This window comes from Neopelma chrysocephalum, unplaced genomic scaffold (assembly GCF_003984885.1).
Source record: "Neopelma chrysocephalum unplaced genomic scaffold, ASM398488v2 Primary Assembly neopelma1_45, whole genome shotgun sequence".
Classification (NCBI taxonomy): Eukaryota; Metazoa; Chordata; class Aves; order Passeriformes; family Pipridae; genus Neopelma; species Neopelma chrysocephalum.
In genome coordinates, this window is record NW_020897704.1 from 1,573,988 (window position 1) to 1,585,616 (window position 11,629).

The following is an 11,629-nucleotide window of genomic DNA, read 5'->3' on the forward strand; positions in this document are numbered from 1 at the left end:
ATTTATTGTGCCTATTTAAGGAAACAATATTTGAATGAGATGACCTACTTTCTGAACGCATCCCTGCCTCTGAATTGCCATTGAGGGAGGGAGCTTAGAAAAGCAGCCTACACAAGGCTACTTGCCTTATAGATCACTAAATCTGGGTGAGGTGAATCCTACTCCTTCTGTTTACCCAACAGAGGAGCAGAGTGGCAGAAAGAGCTGGTGACTCTTAAGAGCATCTGTAGTTTGTTATCCCTCCATTGCTCTTAATCTTTCTCTGTGGCTTTCTAAGGGACAGTGCCAGGTCATTTTTCCACTCAGTGGGCAAGTTAATGGGACAGAAGCATAGGCCCTTCCTCTTCTCTTTGAAAGCTGGAATATTCAGAACCAGGTAGCATGCTTTTAGCTAAATAGGGACAGTTCTAGTTCAACAACTATCAGGTACGGAAATAAAACTATGAAGATGTGGGCTGCTTACATGTGGAATTATTTTTCTGTTGCAGGGTTCCCAGAAAGGGAGGTCTAGTGGACGTATTATAACTCAGTACCATTATACCCAGTGGCCTGATATGGGTGTTCCAGAATATACATTGCCTGTTCTCACCTTTGTGCGGAAGGCGTCACATGCAAAGCACCACGCCATCGGGCCTGTTGTGGTTCATTGCAGGTGTGGTTTTTACTGCTGTAAGGTTCACTCCACTTTTGTTTTGCAGAAAAAAAGAATTTTTCAGTGGTGGGCTAAGCAAATTTCACTCTGGCATTTAACAATTCCTGATGGAATAAGATTAATTTCTTAGCTGATATTTTTCTCCTTGGTAAGGCCAACTAATCAACTGTCTGTGCCACTTCTATAAATCTCTGTAAACAAGATGAGGCTGCTCTGCACTGTATTCTTTTTTTTTGCAAAAATGCTTTTACTTTTTTGCACATTTCTATACTACTCTCTTGAATGCTATAAGCTTACCAGATACATATATAGCAAAAATCTTTACCTTTCTGCAAATACATTGATAGGATGCTTTTGGCTTGTGCTTTCTTTGGTGCAGGGATACTCTGTAATCCTAAGAGGAGCTCTGTCCACAAGAGAAGACTCACTCTATTCCTGTCTGAACTACAACTCTGATGTTTTTAACATTACTTTGGGCTGTAGCAGTTGTTGGAGGAGCATTCTGGGGAATGGTTTGAGGTCTGCATGTGCTGCAGCGTGCAGGCAGGTGTTCTGTCAGTGCTCACTAAAACTGGAAGCTCAGGGAGAGTTGGTTAAAAAAGGGTTTGTAGGTCCTGGAATGACTTCACAATGCCCGTGAAGGACCAGGTTATTGTAAAATATATAAGCAGGTTCTGGTTTTCCACTGTAGTACCTCACCTTTGATGGAACATTTGGAAAGAGAACCTCCTCATGAATTCTGTCCTTCTGGAGCTGACTCTGAGGAAGCCAACAGGTAAAGTCTCCTCACAAATGCTGCAAATGAAGATATTTTATTTGTGGGATGATCTAATCTGACTGAAATCTGTTTTTAGCTTGGAAAATGAAAATTCCACATTTTGTTGTTCTGCTGCTATCTACATCCTGCTTTTTCACGTGAAATTCAAAATAATCCAAAATGTCAGGTCTGAGATTGCTGAGAGATCAGCAATACATTATGAGTCAATTAAATTGAGTTTTTAAAAAATGAACATTGGTAAGTTGTGTGGCTTCAGTCAGACCTCTCCACTGGGTCATAGGTGTCCATCTGTACAGCTTTTAGCTAACCTGTTCCCATGCATTATGGAATTTCAAAGGAGTGATCTCATGTTAGAAATGTAACTATTATTTATCTTTACAGGCTCTATTAAAGACACAGATGATCAGCTTCATTGAACTTATTTTAGCTATTTTTATGTTTTGGTGCTTTCCATGTTTTGTCTTTCATAACAAGTACAGATGGTATCTGGTAATCTTCTTTGTGCCTAACAGTGTATTAATAACCTGGACCTTCCAGTTTCATATAATGTTTATTTAGACAGTTCATTACTGCAATCTGAGCTCACACTACCTATGCTATGTGCTGCATCTGTGGAAGAAATGAGATGATTGAATTAGCATCTATGGAGTGAGCTTGGATCTGCCTGTAAGGAACCATGCAGACTCAGCACAGTGCTGCTCTCAAGTTACGTGTACCAGTATACGTAACACTCATTCATAACTTAGAGGGGAATTACAATTGACTAATTCCCACATATGACTAGATCACAAAAACTGACCTCTTGACCTTGTATTTCCTACCCAGATATTTTATGAAAGAAAAAGTTGGATTTTAATCTTACGATACAGCTGGTTTTATGTTAAATGAATCAGAGTTCATAACAGGAATTAGTTTATTAACCCTTTCTTTTCCATTTTACCTTTTTAAGAAGAGTTTCAACCATTGCTTGCCATCTCTTAGCTGTATCTGGAGAGCACTTAAGCTTTATCCTTTTACAGATATACTCAGCAGCTCTTCCATTCCCTGGGGTTTTCTTCAGTCCAGATCTTTGAAATCTCCTTTATTTGTAATGGGTGGCATAATGCAACTTTCCTTTTCAATTGTGGTTTCAGCATAGAAGAATTTGAGCACATTAACTGTGCCCAAATGCTGACATATGCCACCCTTTCTAGGTATACTTGACAAAGTATCCTAAGGAATATCAGAAACTTGAAAAATGCAGACCTGCAGGAAACTGCTTTGTTCTATCTCAACCGATAGTTTAAAAATCATTTGAGAAAATTATCTTTAGATCTATTCTTGCACAGCGAAAAATATTATTATCAGCCTTGAAGTTTTCACAAAGTATATATAGAGCAAAATAAATTCCTTTGTAAAGGATAATCTTCCCTACGCAGCAGTTTGTTGTAAAAGCTATGTGTAAGGACCAATTCTTTTCATTAGTGTTTTACTTCAGGCTCAAGACTATTTTTTTGTTTTATAGTGCTGGTGTTGGAAGGACAGGCACATACATAGTGTTAGACAGCATGCTGCAGCAGATTCAGCATGAAGGGACAATCAACATATTTGGATTCTTAAAACACATACGTACCCAAAGGAACTACTTGGTGCAGACTGAGGTAAGAATGAAATATAAATAGCGTGAGACTATTACAAACTATTTCTGTTTACAGAAGGAGAGATGATGCAGTCCTCTTTTTGGCACCACCAGACAGACTGGTGACCAGTCATCAGACTGGATTTTCCTGTTTGTTTCCCATGGTTTTATAGAGACATCCTTCTAGACTTGCTTAGAGCAATGCACTAGAAATTACCTATCTGTTGGTTCTTGTCTGTTTATTAGGGAGGACTCAGAAGGAAGTCTATATAAATCATGCTTCTTGCAGTAGTGCTTTCTTGGCAGGACTTGCATTTTTGTCATGGAGTTTTTTAAGGAAACACCACTGTCAGGTGTTCATCAAACAGTTTATATTAGGGAATAAAACATAGGACAAAAGCTGTTTTAGACAGAAGATTATCTATAGATGCTTTCAACTGAAGATTATATATAGAACAGTGAAAGACCAAGAGAAAACAATAAGGGCATCAGCAGGGCATTTGAAAGTCTACTTCGGGTTTCAAGAACAGGTGGTTAGATTTCCCAGTAGAATAACAGGTAATTAACAGCTAGGACACCTGTTCCAAAGGATGTGAAAGAGAAAATAGAGGATAGCTATAGGAACTAGGGGTAGGACTAACTTGAAAATTTGACTCAAGGCTATGCTTGCATTTTTAATTCTATTCTGTTAACATGAGATATCACAGGTGGTGGAGATTTGGTACTGTATTATATCATATATATATATGTATACATATATATTGCAAGTGTAACTGTCAGTTGTGCTTTTAAATGTGTACTGTCACTGCAAAGGGACAGTTATCACTCTAGGCAATAACATTTGAGAAAACTCCCCTGTGAAGAAACGCTGACCACATCAGAAGTGGCAGCTTAACCAGAGGTAACCAGGGGAATCTGAAAATGATGAGAGCTCACATTTTGGTTTCCTTTTCCTAGGAGCAATACATCTTCATTCACGATGCATTGGTTGAAGCAATACTCAGTAAAGAAACGGAAGTTCTTGAGACTCACATTCATGCCTATGTTAATGCTCTCTTGATACCTGGACCAACAGGAAAGACCAGACTGGAGAAACAATTCAAGGTGAGCTCTCTGAGATAGTAACACGAAAATCTTTACGTTTGCAAGCCTGAATTACTTAAAAGTAGGTATCTCAACACAACTTCCATTAGCTTTCTGAACACAACTTTCATTAGCTGCTGAACCTATATTCAGAATAATTTAACAAATGCATGCAGTCAGTTGTGACAGAAGAATTATTTGCTTACTCTTAAACAAAGGATCTACCAAAAAAAATAGGCCAGTAAGTAGATTTTGGAAGATCTAACTATGTGCCTTTGCAGGAAGATCTCAAAGGTAAAACAACAGTCTGGAAAGATGTCATTGTAGCAATAACGTCATGAGCTATATTGATCCATCAGTGTATTCCCTTCAGTGTACATCACTGGTTAAAGACAGACTCCACCTTCAAAGACATTTTTATTGATCTAAGATTCAAGAGTCATTTGAACTGCTAAGAACAGTGAAGAAAAAAATTCTGATGACTTGCTAAGTAGTTTAGCCAGATAACTAGATACCTAAAGTTAAGAGAGACACTGAACCTGCAATATGTGCACCCTTCTGTTTAGTGCAACTTGTGAAGGAATGGCTTTTATCGAGTTACCTGAGTTCTTTTACATTTCATTGTTTCAGCTACTGAGCCAGTCTAACACACAGCAGTGTGATTATTCAACTGCACTCAAACAGTGTAACAGAGAAAAGAACCGAACTTCATCTATCATTCCTGGTAAGTTTGTTCAAACTGTCTTCTCTGGGTGGAAAAATGTTTATGAACCTTGTGTGTCAAACCTTCAAAATTTCCTCAACAAGAACTGAAGACATCTGCATTTGTGTGGAACAATGTTCTGTAAAGTACTTATAGTGAAGAAGTGATTTAGGAATTACATATAGAAAAACAAAATAGATGCTGGATAGCACTTCAGTGATGAAGATTGATGAAGCTTAGTGTTATCATCACTGTGAGATATGTGAAATAATTGCTGTGATGTTATAAGAGTCATTGCAACATACTTACTAATTCATAACTTTTTTTTACAGTGGAAAGATCTAGAGTGGGTATCTCATCACTGTCTGGTGAAGGGACAGACTACATCAATGCTTCCTATATTATGGTAAGTCAGTTAACATATTGGTGAAAAACAATGCATAGCTGTTTTCAGAGCTGCCATGTGTCTGAGTTAGGGTGGCACAATCCTGATTTTGAAAGCTCCTTTCTTCCATTATTCACTCTGCCTGAAAGAGTTACTTCCCCCAGGAAATACTATTACCATTATTACTGGGTTTAAGTTTGGTTAAGTGCATTGCATTTTAACAATCTGTAGAAATAGAAATCCCATCATAGTTTTAAAACCTGGTAAAGCTAAATGCCACCTATGGAAGGATCTTTTGAGATAAACTAAAAGTGTTAACTAATAAGTTAGTTTTTAATGGCTGTACTGTAATTTGCCTTCCTACCTGCTCATCTTACAGAGCCTTTGCAACTAGCATAGCCCAAGACACCATAGCTTATCAGCTTTCCATTATCTTTTTGTTCTCTGGGTTTTCTTCAACATTTTGCCCTTCATTAGGTGAGAGGGAGGAGTTAATGCCTCCTGGACATTCAGGAATGAGATGGGAAAGCTCTCTGCAGTGGTATATGTACATGATCCTTCATCAGGTGCATTAATGCAAGGGAACTCTCTTTTGTGGTAAGAAGTTAATTTGAGACATCTGTACAAATTAAGAAACTGCTTGGAATTTTTGCAGATCTTTCATGTGTTCTTATATTTGTTTCAGGTAGTCAGTTCCTCTGGAATTCTGGATAATGTATTTTTATTCTGAGTTGGCCATTCGAATCTCCTCTGATCTCTTTTGTCCTTTTTTTATATATTTTTTTTAGGTTTTAAAAATTATTTCAGTGTAATTGAATTTATTCCTTTCATGTGGAAAACACTGCAATGGAAATTTTATTTTTTTCTAATATTTGCAGGAAGCCAAAGAAGACACAATTGTGCAATGTATTTTCTAAACTTCCAGTCCACTAGAAGCTTCCTTTAACCACTAATAGTTGGGCATCAGTTCTGAGTCTGTCAATTTCTTTTTGCAGGGTTATTATCAAAGTAATGAATTCATTATTACCCAGCATCCTTTACTACATACTATCAAGGATTTCTGGAGAATGATATGGGACCATAATGCCCAGCTAATAGTCATGCTTCCTGATAGCCAGAATATGGTGAGTTTTGTGGCTGATGGTTATGGGTTTATGCATGAATTTTACTAGTATTACCATTTTGAAATATGGAAGACATGAGAAAACAACTTGGATTTTGAAAAAAAAAAACAATTAAAAATTTGCAATATTGAACTGAGTGTAAAATCCCCAAACAATCTAGTGGCAATCTAGGGATCCTTATCTGGGCTGATTGTGATTGGCACGAGAGCCAGGAGCAATGGTGGCCAAGCATTCCCTCACATATGAAAGAAACCCCTGGGGAGCATGGGTGGCCAGGAGCGCTGCCAGCAGCATAGGCACACAGGGCCTGGGGTGGCAGTTCATGCAGAAGAGTGTGCAGGAAGGGCACTGAAGCCCTGACAGCTTGACCAGGGAGCAGTGGTACCAACCTAGCAGACAACTGTGGTCTTTCTGAGCTCTGCATTCACCTGAACTGGAATCCTACTCTACCCTCCCTGAAACACATCTGACAGGCAGACAGGACACATGGCAGGGAGGTTTTCCTATCCATCTGACCATTTTGGTCATTCAAACTATTACAGGATTTTCTTAAAAAAAAAAACAACTCTCTTCATTATTTCTGCTGTCAAACAGAAAGGATGCTTTTATGAGAACTTCGGTCTGCACTTTCAGATAATCCCAAGACCACTCAAGTGCTGCCTGCAGGCTTCTATGTTACAATACACCAACTAAGTTTATCCTGTGGCCGTGGCCTGTGCACTGCACAGCAAAGCACAGGACAGCCTGAAGGCCAGGCTGGATGCATGGCACAGTGTAGCACAGCAAGTTGACTGCTATGTGGATCCAAAGGGTACAGTGGTCTTTGGTCAGGATCACTACAGAGATGTCTGAAAACCATCACTTGCCATGATTGTAATCCTGCTCAAGTTTTGATTTGTCAGTTTAAATCTAGTTGGCTGGATTGATAATATATATGTCACAGTATTTATTATGATGTATTTTGTATTTTAAGAGCTCAACATTACTTACCTTTATGTCTCCTTTTTTTTTTTCTGGAGGCTGAAGATGAATTTGTATACTGGCCAAACAAAGATGAGCCTATAAACTGTGAGAGTTTCAAAGTCACTATGATTGCTGAAGAACACAAGTGTCTGTCTAACGAGGAGAAACTCATAATCCAAGACTTTATTTTAGAAGCTACACAGGTAACACTGTCATAAACGTATAACTTGATTTGTTAAAGATAATGCCTACATTTTGTTACATTTTCTATGGTAAATGAGTGATAAAAACCCATGCCCTAGAAACACCCCTGGGGGAAGTAACCTCTTGTCATGGTTTGAATGGCTCAAACCACTACACCTCTGTAGGTAATATGATCACATGGGGAATAGGGTATTCCAACTTCCACAGCAGTGGGATTCTGTATCTGGAGGCTGGAGCCGGTCTGGACCAGGGTGAAGGAAAAGAATGAAGACAATAGTTTACAAAATTGATTTATGTTTGGGGTTTTTTTTTCTCATTTAGGATGACTATGTACTTGAAGTGAGGCATTTTCAGTGTCCAAAATGGCCAAATCCTGATAGTCCTATTAGTAAAACTTTTGAACTGATCAGCATCATCAAAGAGGAAACTTCCAACCGTGATGGGCCCATGATTGTACATGATGAGTAAGAACTGCAGCTTTGTGTTTGTTTTGATGTTTTTCTGTAGAACTATCATTTCACCTCATTTAGAGTGAAAGCTGCTGAAACAAGGCATGAAGTCTGCCCTTAGCAGTGATGCTGCTTCTGTTTCAGTTGCATCAAAAAGAGAAACATTTTTATTTTATCATACTTCATTTCACTTTTATCATTTCCATACTTTGGATAGTTATCAGGTAGGACATTGGAAAGGAAATCAGTCAGGACCTCATTTTCTATTACTAAAAGAAGTAAGGCTGTTTAGATGAGGCACCTTAGCTTTCTCCAACTGTTCAATAATGACAAAAAATAATGAAATGTTGAAAAACTGAAGGACTCAAGGCCTTCAAGATTTGATTAGAAGGGGATTGTAGAGAAATAACTCTAAGAAGTTGTAGCCAGGTGCCATGAAAGTTTTGTTAAGCCACTGCTGGGCAGACCTATTTCAGAAATGGCAAAGATCACATGACAGAAATTCATCTTCTCTGTTTACCCTGGATTTTGTATTTTCTCCATCTGTAAAACTTGATCCAGTTTCTAGAGATTTCTGTTTTGTTTTGTTTTGTTTTACTTTACAAAGGCATGGAGGGGTGACAGCAGGAACTTTCTGTGCATTGACAACTCTGATGCATCAACTGGAAAATGAGAATTCAGTAGATGTTTACCATGTAGCGAAGATGATAAATTTGATGAGGCCTGGAGTCTTTACAGACATTGTAAGTAATAGGCAAAATGTGTGCATTTTTTCCCTATATGTGACATTACTAGCATGCTTAGATCTTAGAGCAACATTACTGAACCACTAGCATCTTAGTTTCTGCATGAGTTATTCAAACTGTCTTCCAGAGGCGCTGTAGTGGACCTGCTGCCTATTCCAAAACAAAGAATTTCCTGTGAAAACCTGTTTTGTGGTTATCAAGTGGTGATATTCAAAATGTGCAGAGCTGCTGCCATGATCATAAAATCTGCATTATGTCATGTAAATTAAGGTTTTAATTCATCAGGAATAAATTTGTGCTCCAGGTAGACCCTAAAGTAATTACCTTAGTTTTCCGCTTCAGGATGGACCTTGATCTTTCATGATCTGTTGAATTGTCACTTGACAACATTGTCACTGTGCCTGCATGAAGGAAAAAAAAAATGTGAAAAGTATAAAGTATAGTAAATAATTACTTGCTAAGGCAGTGTCCTACAAATTAAAATTCATCACAGAAATGAAAATTATGAACCCCACCTCTTTGGTCATATCATTACACACCCGACTGCTAGAGTTACAAATGAGTGTGATAAGGAGAACACTTTAGGAGTAAAATGTTTGGGTTAGCATTATCCAATTTTTGACAGCAAAAACAGGACATAACAGAGGATCGACAAGTGTGTCCACGCCTTGCCCTGCCTGGGTAGCCCAGAGTGAGCAGACTGGCAGACAATGGAGTGAAAGTGGAACTCTTTCCACCTCAGCAGAACCATCAGGACCTTTCACTTCTCTTTCCCCAGGATCCTATAGCAAATACCTAGGTCCTTTATCTTAGATTCCAGATTCCCATCCGCTTACTGCAGATTTTCAAATCTGTGGCTCTTTCTACCCCATATCTCTTAACCCAAGCTACTAGTTCAGACCCCAAACCCCACCCTATGTAGTCTGTCTTACTGTTCCACATTCCTTCCCTCACAGAAATTCTTTATCCTTATATACCCAAAATATTCCTCTGCCCTTTCAGAGCATCCACTGTCAGCACAGCCTTTGCTGTGCCTGCTCTCCCTGCACAGACCATCCCTCATTCCCAGCCCACACTGCAGTCCAGTTGGCTTCTGGCACTCCCCATTTCCCGTGCATCCAACTGATATCCTCTGCCCTTTCTTGGACAGTGGCCTCCTTGATGAATCTTCTCACAGTCTTGCCTGTCTTTCTACCTCTTATTCCTGGCAGGATCTTCAAAAACAGGAACAGGAACTGCAAGCACCAAAAAGAAAAAAAAAAAGAAAAAAATCTTCCTGGGTAGAATTCAGATGACAAAAAATTACAAAAAAAGCCAACAGGCAAAAAGTAGCCCTAATCCTGACCCCAGATATGTAACTGACTTTAACAAGGATCAGATTCAGCATATAATATTTCTTTTAAAATACAGCTTTCTCCCCTACCTGTACTGTATTCCCTAATGTTGTGCTTTACATCATGTACAGGGGGAATCATTAGTCATAAAATCCATAAAGCTGCTAAGTAAGTAACATAATAAATTGTGGAGCACAGTTGTGCTCCACGTGCATGGATGTGTGACTGATACATCAGCTGTTAATTAATTTTGACTGTATCCTCTTTTCTTCTCCAGGAACAGTACCAGTTTCTGTACAAAGCTATTCTCAGCCTTGTCAGCACAAGGCAAGAAGAAAACCCTTCGGCATCTATGGACAGTAATGGCTCAGCTTTACCCGATGGAAATGCAGCTGAAAGTTTAGAATCTTTAGTTTAATTAACACATCAAATTAAACATACACATCACTACATCACACCAGTCACACCTGTAGTTTACCATTATTATTTCCAGTTTTATACTTTGGGTGGGGAAAATCTGTGCAGTCTATATATAATCAGATCCCAACCGTTGCTGAAACCAACAGTCTTTTCTGTTACATGCAACTTTACTGTGGAACTCTTATCATTAACAATGTGTGCCTTTTCTTGAAAGATTACTTGTAATACATTGTTATGTCTGGACTAACTTGTTTGACTTTTACAGTGTTTCTAAGAATTGAATTGTGGTATGATTTTTTCAGTATTAGTTTTTTGATTTATCTGGCTTTACTTTTAACTTAAAATTATCATATTTATAGATGTTAGAGAATTCTCAATTACAAACATGCAATGGGTTTAGTATTTGATATTTGCTGTATTTATAACAATTTACATTTGCTAGAAATATAACTTTTAATATAGTAGAATGTAAATAAAATACTGTTCTACATAACATTCAACATTTTAAGACTTCAATTAGACATTTAGAATAGCAATCTGATACTTACTGTAAATACTGCTACTTCTGTAGTGATCCATGGACCAAATTTATATTTATAATTGTAGATTTTTATATTTTACTACAGAGTCAGTTTTCTAGTTCTGTGTAATTGCCTTGTTAAAAAGTTGTAGTCAGTATGTTTTTATTTTAACAAAATCTTCTGATATATAATCGTGCATCTTAAGCAATTTACCTTCATATAGCTGCATGTGATTTTAACTTTTTGTGGGAACTAGAAACCACTTGTTTTGAAATGAGAAGTTTTTATGAGAATAACACTGTATTTGGCATTGTTAAATTGTTTTTACCTATGGCATTGCAAAAAATAAATATAAATATTACAGTCTGGGCTGAGCAGTCTTCCACATACGGTACAGTCCACTATACTTCCACACAGTCTTCACTGTCATGTAGGAGAGCTTTTATTTACAACAATAAGGACTTATGACTGACCTGCAGGCAGCTGCACTTCCCATGGAATCTACAAGTTCAGGAGACACTTATGGAAAACTTTCATATTATTTAATCTCTGCTCCACTCCCACCCGTACCCTCAATGTCCGCATTAGCTCCTTCTTTGGCCTCTCCTTGCTCATCTCCCGGTCTGGTCACTCACAGGTTAATGGGCTA

At 38.1% G+C, this 11,629-nt stretch overlaps 1 protein-coding gene across 5 annotated transcripts in view; it reads left to right on the forward strand.

The window, feature by feature from the left end:
- PTPRZ1 (protein tyrosine phosphatase, receptor type Z1) overlaps positions 1-11,346 on the forward strand; it is a 136,458-nt gene extending 125,112 nt beyond the window's left edge. For 3 of the 5 annotated variants that reach the window (XM_027679138.1, XM_027679139.1, XM_027679140.1), the window contains 10 exons: positions 489-652; positions 2,935-3,070; positions 4,006-4,152; positions 4,762-4,855; positions 5,167-5,240; positions 6,215-6,343; positions 7,363-7,509; positions 7,832-7,974; positions 8,567-8,702; positions 10,317-11,346. In XM_027679138.1, the coding sequence (XP_027534939.1) occupies positions 489-652; positions 2,935-3,070; positions 4,006-4,152; positions 4,762-4,855; positions 5,167-5,240; positions 6,215-6,343; positions 7,363-7,509; positions 7,832-7,974; positions 8,567-8,702; positions 10,317-10,457 (1,311 nt within the window). In that variant the 3' untranslated portion in view covers positions 10,458-11,346. Of the gene's footprint in view, positions 1-488; positions 653-1,343; positions 1,428-2,934; positions 3,071-4,005; positions 4,153-4,761; positions 4,856-5,166; positions 5,241-6,214; positions 6,344-7,362; positions 7,510-7,831; positions 7,975-8,566; positions 8,703-10,316 lie in introns of all 5 variants that reach the window. The other 2 variants (XM_027679136.1, XM_027679137.1) reach the window with 1 other exon arrangement.
- Positions 11,347-11,629: the final 283 nt, after the last annotated feature.